The 11,950-nt window shown below is 43.1% G+C and overlaps 1 protein-coding gene across 3 annotated transcripts in view; it reads left to right on the forward strand.

Moving 5' to 3' along the window:
• TIMELESS (timeless circadian regulator) overlaps window positions 1-11,287 on the forward strand; it is a 57,308-nt gene extending 46,021 nt beyond the window's left edge. For 2 of the 3 annotated variants that reach the window (XM_063293658.1, XM_063293657.1), the window contains exons 22-30: window positions 259-344; window positions 1,044-1,186; window positions 1,763-1,973; window positions 3,027-3,095; window positions 3,867-3,985; window positions 6,568-6,676; window positions 8,487-8,532; window positions 9,435-9,508; window positions 10,338-11,287. In XM_063293658.1, coding sequence (XP_063149728.1) covers window positions 259-344; window positions 1,044-1,186; window positions 1,763-1,973; window positions 3,027-3,095; window positions 3,867-3,985; window positions 6,568-6,676; window positions 8,487-8,532; window positions 9,435-9,508; window positions 10,338-10,411 — 931 coding nt within the window. In that variant the 3' untranslated portion in view covers window positions 10,412-11,287. The remainder of the gene's footprint in view (window positions 1-258; window positions 345-1,043; window positions 1,187-1,762; window positions 1,974-3,026; window positions 3,096-3,866; window positions 3,986-6,567; window positions 6,677-8,486; window positions 8,533-9,434; window positions 9,509-10,337) is intronic. The other variant, XM_063293659.1, reaches the window with a different exon arrangement.
• The last annotated feature ends 663 nt before the right edge of the window (window positions 11,288-11,950 follow it).

Here is an 11,950-nt window from a genome sequence, read left to right on the forward strand (position 1 = left end):
CCCCGCTCATTTGGGTGTTACTGACATTCTGCCCACTGCAGCCTCTGTTGTCCACCAAGATTAACGTGGGCCCTTAGCCACCAGAAGACTGCCTTTCTCGATTAGAAGACTGCGCTCTAGAGACATCTTTCAAAAAAAGGAAACAAAAAACAAGACTGTACAGTTTGATACCAGCGTTCAGCTCTAGGGTATTTTCTGCTGGAAAGGTGGACTGTTACAACCTGTTCCGTAGTCGCAAGCCTGGTATTTTCCCTTCAGCAGGAAAGGGGCTGGCATTGTGCTGTGGACAGAGGATCAGGAGCTAGAGCTTTGTCGGCTCTTTGAGGAGTTTCGGGACACTGACGGTGAGAATGCCTGGCTGGCAGGAACTTCATCCGCAGCCAAGTTAGGAGGCCTCTTGCAGCTGGAGGACTGAGATAGGCTGGGTGGGTGGGGATGAAGGAGCTGGGACCAGAAACGTTTTTAAAGCTACCCTCTCAAACTTTTTTTGGTGGTGAGTTTGTTACTGTGGAGGGATTATTTTCCAGTGTGCCTCCTAAAGCTAAGAGTTACTCATCCCTGTTGGTCCATCTCTGCTTTTTCTCTGTCTCCCCATCACCAAGTTTTGAATTGGCTTGTCTCAAATCATTGCAGGTAGTCCTCATTTAGCAGCCACAATTGGGACCAGCAACTCGGTGGTTAAGCAAAGTGGTCACTAAGCGAAACCGCAGCTGTGCTTATGGTCTTCCTTCAGCTTTGCTTTACAGACCTGCAAAGGTCATAAATGTGAGGATTGGTCATAAAGTTATTTTTTTCATCTCAGGCATTACTGCAAATGGTCACTAAATGAGGCAGTCACTAAACAAGGCCTACCTGTAGTACTTTATACTCAGTCTGTGGAAACATTAGTAGAGGTGGCATCAAAATAGGGATTTACAAGACATTTATGTGCCGTGGGTCACTAGATAAAGTGAAATCCCTGGAGCTGGTGGGGAGGAACCAAATATGCTGGCATAGTCCTTCTGTTTGCTCATGCTGCCGTTGCCTCTTCCTTCCCTGTGTAGATATCCTGTCCAATGTAATGAAGCACATCACAGCGAAACGATCCAAAGCTCGCATTATTGAGAAGATGCTCAGCATGGGGCTGGCGTCTGATCGTAAGGAGCTCTACAAGAAGCGCAAGCGCAAATCTGGTCCCCTTGGAGCGGTACGCTACCCCCTGTCCTCTGCCCTGTCTGCCCGCACACCTCACAGCGACGTGAGCCCGCATGCGTGCGCCTCTACAGCGTGATCAATCCTGGGCTAGTTCGATTTGTTTAACGGTGAGAGGGAAGGGGTATAGATTTAGTTCTCACAGATGCAGCTTCTCAGGTGTGGTCCTCTTAGCTTCCTTCTTGCCCTTCAGCTCGACCTCTTCAAACGTCCATGCTTCCTCCCAGCAGCACAGAATCCTTGTTCTAGTTCTAGTCAAGTTGACATTTGCTTCCCTTGTCAGTCTTTTCTAACCGAGCCTTTCACAACAGCAGCTAAAACGAGGGTAGCTCACAGGCGACATCCAGGTACTGCCTTTCTTTTAATGTAAAATACCCTCCTAGAGGCAGAGCTGTGATCTAATTTGAATCAGCCAAAGGTGTTGGGGGTGATAAGACTGGCCTTATTACATCTGGGGGGGGGGGGGTTTCATTTTCTCTGTAGTGTGGATTACTGAAGGAAGAGCACCCTGATTTAGTGTCTCTTGCTGTTCTGTACTGTTGGAAATTGACTCTTGGTTTCTTCCTTTCAGGATAAGATCCCCTTCCCCCCAGTGCCTGATCGGGATGAGGTAGATGATGAAGATGAGGAGGAAAAGGGTGATTGGGATAGTGAAGAAGGGGAAGAACTGGCCAAGGAGGACTGTGGAAATGACGAGGATAAAAAGTCCTGGGGCGGGCAGACTAACCAGACGCGGGGAGCTGCTCCAGAGAGAAAACTTGCACAAAGTCTGAGGCAAGAAGGTGAGAAATTGGGTCTTCCTGGTTGCAGGAGGAGGAACTGTGGTATACTGCGACGATGCTCAGCGGTGTTCTCTAGTGACGCAAAACTAGTGCTTTGGGACACAGATTTCTCAGCTTTCTAACTTCAGAGAATTCCTCCCCCTTCAAATGATCTCTTAAAGAATTCCCTAGATATCTCCTTCACAAGCACCTGGAGTGCTGTGGGGTGTGGGCTAGCCAGATTTCCTAGGTATGGCTGCCAAGCTACATAGCCGTGCGTCCCCTGTGGCCGTGTAAGGGGATTACCCAGAGAGATAAGTAATCCAATCCGTATGGGGGGTGGAAGTTTTTGGAGATCACTAATTGAAGTTCCAGGGTGAACTTTTTCCATGCATTTCTCCCATAATCCCCTTGTGTTATCCATACTTAAGCGTGTGTATTAGAATAGATCTTATCACTTTGACTCAAATGGGATTTTCTTTCCCTTTCATAATTTGCTTCTCACTTTTCCCTTCCCCATTGTTTACTCATAAAATTATCTTGCAAATAAGAAGCCCCAACTCCTGGGAGAGATTTTCCAAATCAATTTTTTTTCTGTTGGGCAGTGTTGGGCTTCAGGCCATGAAAACCTACACCAATATTTTTTCTAGTTTTGCTGGTATTCCTGTTTACAAGGACTTTAATGTAGGTTCAACCATTAAAGTGTGGTGTCTTTTCCTCGGGCTCCCCAACAAGCTGTGTTCTGAAATGGTGCTGCCCATTCCATGACCTTATCCTTCTCTTTGTGTAGAGTTGGCTTTCAGGAATACAATAATGTGGACCTTTGATCTAGGAGGACTGCTGATGGATATCTGAAGAAGGCCAGGGTGGAGCGGGGGTGTTTTTCCATATTTGTGTGATGATATAATCATGCAGAGGTGTTCAACATGATACCAGTAGAATTCTGGGAGCTGCACATGATGTCAGTATGTAATTGGGGCATCTGCATGATTACATCATTGTGCCTATATTATCTTTTTGCTGTTGCTTGCTCCCCAGGCCTGCTCATTTTTGTCATGCGTTTTTGTCCAGCAGGTTTTGCTGGCCCCTTGCTGTGGCTTCAGAATTGCTTGAACAGAACAGCTGCTGACCGAGGACAGGATGGTAAATACTAGCAAACTGCGGTACAATAAAACCAGGAATTAAAACATTTTAAAAACCCGTTAAAACAATAAGAATAGTTAAAACAAGTCTATCAGAGGGAAGATGTTACATACAATACAACGAGCATGCAGGCTCCCTATTACCAGGGGATCCTCCGGCTTGCTGAAAAAACCACGTTAGGAACGCTTTCCAGAAGGCCATCAGGTTGAGGCTAACCTCCCTTCAGGAGGGAAGATGTTCCAGAGGGCAGGTTCCACAGCAGAAAAGGCTCCTGTCAGATGGAACTCTTTTGCAGACAGGACCCGCCACGTGTCTGTCCTGATGGACCTGATGGGACAGGTAGATGTAATAGGGAAACGGCGGTCCTTCAGATAACCTGGCCCCGAGCCATGTAGGGCTTTAAAGGTCAAAACCAGCACCTTGAATTGGACCCAGAAGCAAACTGGCACCCAGTGCAGCTCACGCAGCAGAGGTGTCACATGTGTCCATCTAGGGACACCCATAATTGCCTGACCAGCTGAAGCTTCTGGATACTCTTTAAGGGCAGCCACGTGTAGCGTGTGTTACAGTAGTCCATTTGGGAGGTGAAATTCTTGAGCATGAAAAGTTGTTACTTTATACTACTAATTATGCCAATCTTCATAAAGTAATGTCCAGGGCTGTGCTCTAGTTTCCTTCACAGGGAAGAGCCACCTACTTCCAAGGCCTGCATGGAGAAGGACATTCTTCTGCTTGTTCTAGATGTAGCTGGATAGATTTTTGTTTCCCCAGGGTGTGCCCAGGCTGTTCCTTTGGTGCCATTGACTGAAGAAACTGAGGATGCCATGGAACACAAAGATTTCCAGAACCTGCTGTGGAAGCTGGGGGTGCGATCTCCAGCCAACGAACAGGTAAGGTTTTTGATGTGGGGGAAGACAACCCGAGGACTACAGGGGACCTCTTTGTGCCTTGAGTGCAGCTCTGAGGCCCTTCCAAAAGTTGCCACCAAATTGTAGTATTTCTTCTGATCGATGGGGAAAAATGAAATGCCCAAGAAATAATCATGTGAACCGTACTTAATGAACTTAATTTAATTTAAATCAAACCAAACAAGTTTTTGTCTTGGCCCCTTTCACTTTTGAAATAGCTCCCTCAGCCCAAGGAAGGTTGTGTGTGCCCAAATTAAACAGGGAGACTATAGGAAATGTGTTCTGTGGTTTAAAGGAGTCATGTTATTTGTATTATTATTTGTTCTAAATGGGCAAACTATTTTTTCCCCATCTCCAACTGTTTCTTTTGTCTAAATACTATACCAGAAATGTTATTGAAAAGCACGTATTGAGTTTCCTAGCCCTTCCTTCCCCATGCCCTTTGTTTTGTAGCAAAACAAAACAAGTTTTGCTGATTCGTTTTCTTTTTTTTTTTTGAATAAGGTAATCATGTACCTTCTAGGTTGTTGTTGTTGCTGTTGTTATTAATTAATTAATTTAATTAATTTACAGTCCAGGACCAAACCAACAAATTTGAAAACATATACAGCAGTTAAAAAAAATCATATATATAAATTACATGAAAACCAAAGACAATCAATGTTGTGAGGAAGACACCAGCTGATTCCTGAGCTAAAACTACAGATAAAAAATTTGCTACTACCCTTGATACATTTAAAAATGGATCACTTAAAAGGAAAGCAATGATCTCATCATCATGAGGGAAATTAAACTTTGTATAATTGGTGTTATACCTTTTAATTGCCATTGTGTATAAAGTGTACATTTTAATAGGACATAGCATATACAGTAGATTCAATCTCCATATTTGAAAATATACAAATACGATTTTCATATGGGAGGTTGAAGTATCTTCCAGTTGTCACCATGATGGGTAATGCATCAGTTTGGGCCAGAGAAAAAAGCTGCCTATAGGGAACGTTAAAAAATAGGAAGGACGGGGCGATTCTTCCATAATAGAGGTGGGAGATTTTGGCCCTGATTGACTGAATATCTGAGTCCCAGACCCTCTGTTTGAGTTCTGCTAAGACTTTATTGAGGCCTAAAGTAAGTAAAACTGGTATTGACAGATAACAGTATATCAGGTCTTGATCCATTTGCCTTTGTAGGGTGGATACAAATCTGTTGTTCAAGGTAAGATGAACCAAGGAGGTTCCCTCAGAGGATTTCCCTTGGCCGTGATCTGAAATGGCATAGTCTTGCACGGGCTGTGAGAGACAACCCATTTCTAATTTTGATACAGCTTTAGAGGTTGAGAGAGGGATGCATGGTATTGTTTTTAGAAACTTAGCTTGTATGAAGTCAAAGATGGAAATCTTTTTATAGACACACATATGGGTACCATAGAGCAGCATACCCCAAATTTGAAATTTGATTTGAATAATACCAACTAGGACAAAATTATTCCCATGCCAGTTTGCAAATTTTGTACTTGCTAGAAATGCTCTTCGAGCCTGTATAGTTAGTTCCCTTGCTTGATTGCCCCAGCAGGTAGAGAACTGAAGTAAATGCCTAAATATTTGAAAGACTTCATCTGCTTGATAGATCTTCCATTTATTGACCATCAGTGTTCTACTGTTACCTTTATTAATTAGATAAGCTGCTGAGCTCAGTGGGGAGACTGTTTTCCTTTGCCTTTTTGGCTGGGGGGGGGGGGGCGGGGGACCTTCTAGGTTAAAGAGACCTAGGAAATCCTCAGAACACAAGTGTCAGTGGACATAAAAAGCATGAACTCACAGAATGTTTTGATACAATCCCATTTGCAAATATTTGGTTTGACTGTATTCCTGGAGATGTTGAGAGAAACTGTTCTGCATGTGTTGAGATTCATATAGAACTGAATGCTGGAATAAGCAAGAGGAAAATTTACCAACCCTCCTCAGTTCCAAAGAACAACATTTCCAAATACTTACAGGGTCTCTGCTGTGTACTGACCTCAGTTCAAGATAGAGTCATTTTGTGAATACCTTTATTACTGTACATGTATATGTATTCTGTGAACAGTTAGCTTTTTATCCTAGTATCTGTTCTTTCTCATTTGGATTTCCAATAACATTTTCTAGTCATGGTTTTCTTTCCTTTAGGCTGATGTGACTTTAACTGTTACCATTTGCAATTAAGGAGAGCCAATTTGGTGTAGTGGATAAGGCATCAGGCTAGAAACCGGGAGACTGTGAGTTCTAGTCCCGCCTTAGGCACGAAGCCAGCTGGGTGACCTCGGGCCAGTCACTCTCTCTCAGCCCTAGGGAGCAGGCAAGGGCAAACCACTTCTGAAAACCCTTGCCAAGAAAACTGCTGGGGCTTGTCCAGGCAGTCTCCGAGAATTGGACACAAGTGAACAGATTAAAAAAGATTGCAGTTAAAGGCTGACTTAATAGTGCTGCAGTAAGAGGCTTGCAAGGGAATAAAACCAGCAGCGGATGTGAATTGTAATCTCATGTGGTCAGTAACTAGATCACTCTTTGCCTTTGTGCTTCCTGTAGGAGTCCTTCTGGCGCATCCCAGCTAAACTCAGCCCAGAACAACTACGCCACATGGCTGCTTGCATTGCCCCCCAAGAAATGGAGAGAGAGACTCAAGACCAGCAAGCTGGTAAGTTATATGTAAAGAGAAGGGAAATCTAAAAGGGGTGGGGGTAATTCACTAACACATCACTAAGCCAGTGCAATGAATGCCTATTCTAAAACACTATCAGACTCATGAGCAGGAATTCAAAGATATCTGATTTATTAAAGAATAGTATGCAGGATCACAAAGAAAGCTGAGAATGATAAAAGCGCACCAAACGCAAACTAAAAACCCTCAGTGCAAATGAGATTCCTCCCCCCGTAGAATCTTCCCATGTTCACAATCCCAGGTGCTCCTAATGGCTTCTGATGGTCTGCGGGAAAAGTCCATGAACAGAGCACATAACCCAAACACATTCCATTGTAATGAATACAGATACAGAGCTTGGTACAAGGTTTCACAGCAGCTTCCTCCCAAACAGAAACGCGTGTCAGCGCCATGGCATGTGAAACGTTACGATGTACAGTGCACATTGAAACAGTGAACATGACAGCCAGGTGGGCAAACTATGTGCTGCAGCTGGCCTCCATCCAACATCCCCCATCCCCAAGTTCACACTGCTGAACTTCACACAAGTTGCAATTCTGAGACATACATTTTCTGTTGTTAATTATTTAAACCCCCACCCCACATATGTGCAATAAGCTTCTGATAGGGACCTCCCTTTTGAGTTTAAGCAACTCACCCATTCTCACGAAAAGCCAAAAGAAGCAGGAATGCGGGCTTGGTCTCATCGGCTGATGTCGCCACCATATCCTAGCCACCCTCAGCGGCTCTCAGCCAACAGATAAAGTTGCCCATCCTTGGTGTATAGTAATATAAAGGAGCAGTTGTAAAATGGTGGGTCTTTATGCACTGCCATTTTCTCTCTCCCTGCCTTTGCAATTATGCATACTTGGTTTGAATTACTTGTTTTTGTATTCAGGTATCTAAATATTTCAATAAGCAGTAGACAAGAAGAGGTACCCATTGACACTGAAGGTCAGCTCTGCTGATTGCAAAATCAAGCCCAAAATATTTTCTCACTACTGCTGATCTCTTGCCCAGTTTACCTTTCAGGTCCTCTTGATATTCCCGTGCTCTCTCAAAATTACACAAAACTTTTTGTATGGAGTGATATTCTGCTGACTTTCGTTTCTCAAAACACACATGACTGGGGGAAATAGGTTGCTGCCTTCTAATACTGCCTCATTTTCCTGTCCAAGGGAGGAGCAGCTTTTGCCAACCCCCACCCCCAGGCTCATAGTACAAACTAGATTTCTTATCCCCAGCCTCTGTTACTGGGATATGGCATATTACAGGCCTAACCTAGCTAATCTGTCAAACAGATCTCCAGATTTGTATGGTGGCTTATTACATTTTCATTCTACAACACAGAAGGCTGGCAAGCATGTGGCTGATGGGAATACGTAAGCGATCGATGATGTTGACTCATCAGTGGAAAATCCTGGATTGTGCCATGTCCTGCTTATCAAAACAACGCAGCTTAAGAAGAATGAATCCCAAACTGACAAGCAGTTCTATGTGTTCACCCCCCTAGTACAAAGTACTTTGAGGTGCAAGCAGCCTAGTGGTGTCACCATATTTCCAGACTGTGATATTCCTGCTATGTCCATTCTTGCAGTAAGATATTCTCCACACAAGAAAGAATCCCATACGTGGTTGGTGGTTTGCTATAACAGGATGTTCCAGTGCCACTGCTTGATGTTTCCAAATAGAGAGTGTCAGAAATGAATTACTCTGCCCACAATTTCCTCACTACTAAATCGCTCCAGCCTTTTCCTGAGGTGTCTTGGCTTTTCCCAGTTGATATGTTTTCTCTTGTTGGTTTCAGAAGATCATCTTGATGCAGTGGAACCAAGATGGCTGAAAGCAAAAAAGTGAGTATTGGGTAAAGAACAGGGGAATGGAAAGAGAACCTCAGAACTGGGGAAAACACCTTACAGGAGGAGGAAAGAGACTGGAGGGGTTAGAACAATCTTACACGTTTCAAAGTAATGAAGAGTTGCTGGGCAAGCAGGAAGAAACAACTCATAACTGCACTTCCTTGAGCTTGTCTTTGCTTTTTGGCGTATTAGTATTTCTTTTCTGCCAAAGGTATGTTTCCCCCCCCCCCCCCCCCGCCATTTCTAGTGGATCTTGGAACTGGGCAGGGCTGCCCTTCAAACTCAGAATTACTTATCCACTTTGTAGAGACAGGATCCTCAGCCCGTCCCACAATTCCAGCCATCAGTTGGAAAGTGACTACATTCTGAGCAGTCACAGGACAGGGATTCCTCCTTGGCTGTGAGATTTTATACCTGTTGCCCAATACTGGCTCAGCTATATATAGCTGTGCCATATAATGATCAGCCAATGGCCTTGAAAACCTACAAATGTGCTGCTCTGGATTTTTTAAAACATTTATTATCCGTTACCGTGGTGATGAGTACATCATTAGGAGACTTAAAAGAAGAGGTTAGGGATAGATCATCATGGAGAAAATCTATCTGTGTGGTCACTACAAGTTGAAAACAACTTGATGGCACATAATCAGTTATCAGTTTGGTGCAAATCTCTTCTTTTAGACTGAGCTTTAGTTTCAACACTGGCCTGCACTTGGGAAATGGAAATTTGGTAGCAGAGACTTGTTAGAAGTGAATTTTCCTACAGAGTGTTCTGAGGGTGGAAGAAGAGAACAAGTGTAAGAGAAATGGCTTGGTGACTGTAGCAAGCGATCTGTATTCTTGATCCCCCTCTGTTGGTTTTACTCTGACAAGCTCTTTTTTCTTCTTACTTGCAGAGAGGAGCATATCCAGCATCCTTTGGGCCCCAAAAGAAGCCACTTGGGTGATCAGGAGGAAAGCCACAGCCAAAGTATGTTAGGGCTTTTAAAACTCTGGGGCTTTAAACATCTGTTTCTAGTTTTTATGATATGTCAAGTCAAGTCAAATTATTACAAGTCACTGACCCAGATTTTGTTTAGAAAACAAAGCTGATATGTAATACAAACTATAATGTGACATGATCAAAAAGCATGACAAAGACCTGTAGTCATGCAAAGCCTATTTTGCTGTCAACAGTACACAGGTTCTACAAGCTACAGATGTAAAGTTTGCTATTTGTTAAGTTGGGTCAGATATAATGCTGGTTTAAATGGACATTTGGTCTGCCCCAATTGAGCTCTGAGTGACATATTGATATATTCTGTTTATGATTCTATATCAAGAATTCTTTTAAGAACTACTATTCCCAGCTCTTGTCCCAGGTACATTAGCATCTTATCTGAGAACCCCGATTTGTGTTATTTGTCATGTACTTGATGTTTCCAAGAAGACTTATAATTATCTGTCAGGATAAGACGTACCAGACCTTGAGGGTGAAAGTGGGCTTTTTGCCAATACCTGGGTTCCCACAACCAGACTCTTGTTTCAGTTTTTATAAAACCTGCCTCCAAACATAGAGCAACGTTAGGCACACATTTTGCTACCTGAAATAGCTTTCTTAAGCCAACATGAACGCTCTCCAGTTTCTCATAGTTGACTCCTGGATTTAATAATGCTCCATAGAGGAGCTGTGCCAGTATCTTAGCTTCAATAAGCTTTGTGATATTAGAACATATGAATAAGTGACAGCAAGAATTCCTAGCACCGCTTTTATCTATCCCCTACACTCACATACTCTACATCTGGCTTTGGCACTACAGATTCCAGTGATGAGGACGGACCACATCCCTCCAGTAAGAGGAAGTGCCTGCGAATTGAGGAAGACGAGGACTGATGAAGTAGAAAGCCACTCCTTTAGCAGGTCGATAAGGCCAGTGAAACCCAGCTGTGGGGCTGCCACCAGTCACCTCAAAAACTGGAATGGACAAGATTGGGAGCAGTCAGCATCCCCAGATTCTCCGTGCACAACACTGAAAATTTTAGGGAAAGGATACAGAAACTGAGCTCCTATATAACAATTTTAAAATCTGTATGATCACCAATGTGGAGGGAATAGATAAGAAAAGATTAAACAGCTCATAACTTCTGCCCCATGATGATATACAGTTAATGTTAATGCTAATATGACAGTCTCCTTTCAAACTGCTCCAGGTTTGTATATGACCATGGATGCCTGCCTGCCCTTGCTCACCCAGCATTCCTCAATATGTGTGCTTAGAGTCACTGAAAGCCACCCTTACCAGCTAGATTGCCAAGCAGAAATGGGACATGCTGGTTTTTCATAGTGTTCGGGTTTTTTTGTGGATCTGCCTCTTTTGTTTCTGGTTTGGCTAAGGTGTCATGAACATACATGTCACGTTTTGCCTTAATTACCTGAACACATCTATTTTGGTCTCTGCTGCTCCTCTGCTTTTTTCTGTCCGTGAAATTCCTTCTCAAAAATAAAAAAGGGGGGGGGGAAGCAGGAACCGGAATGTGCTATCACATTAATACCAAGCATTGCTAAAAATAGCGGTGGGATGATACAAGAGATTTTAAAGATGCAACTGCATGAGGAGCAGATATCTCTGACATTTCTGCTTTGCCTTCTTTGTTCGTAAGAGTTGTTTTTACATTTGATCTTTCTGGAATCTGCCCAGCATCAGCAGGATGATGTGTAACATTTTTGGGTATTTGTGCATGTCTGTTGCATTTTTGATAGCTTTTTTTTTTTAAAGGAACTTTAATTCTAAAAAATAAAGTATAAAATATCTTGAGATTTCTGTGCCTTGTCTTTGTGGCTGCTCAAAACAGCCAGAGGATCTGGGAGCTGGACAGAGATGGGAGTATTGTGAAGAATTATCATACTGATATATCTGTTTTGCTTTCAATAGAAGCAGGATGATCGTAGTAATTCCTAGCATTTTCAGGGTTCAACATGCGTGTGACTTTTTTTGTCCCCATTGCGATAGTGAGCATTATTTCCTATTTATGGATCAAGTATGAGGAGGCAACTGCTGGCATGCCTCTTTCTAAGCCCACTTATCTTCCCTAAATTGGATTTGTTTTATCCCTAGATCAATTAGCCCCTCTCAGTAAAACTGGCAAAACAATTATGAATTAGCATGCTGTCATTGGCCCTGCGGTTAAGAAACTATTTCTCACTCCTCCCTACCCAATGCTTCCTTTTTCCTGGAGTGAAACAAACTCCTTAAGACGTTCACCTGTCACATGAAACATAAGCTATAGAAAGCTGTTCGGTTTAGGGTCCCTTGGTTTCCAGGATGTTCAGGGACATTCATTTTTATAGCTGACCTCTGCCTGCACATAAATAAATCAATAAACCAAACTGCCACAGTCTGATTATTGGCTCTCTCTAGTATGCAAAAGAGTT

This window comes from Candoia aspera, chromosome 2 (genome assembly GCF_035149785.1).
Source record: "Candoia aspera isolate rCanAsp1 chromosome 2, rCanAsp1.hap2, whole genome shotgun sequence".
NCBI lineage: Eukaryota > Metazoa > Chordata > Lepidosauria > Squamata > Boidae > Candoia > Candoia aspera.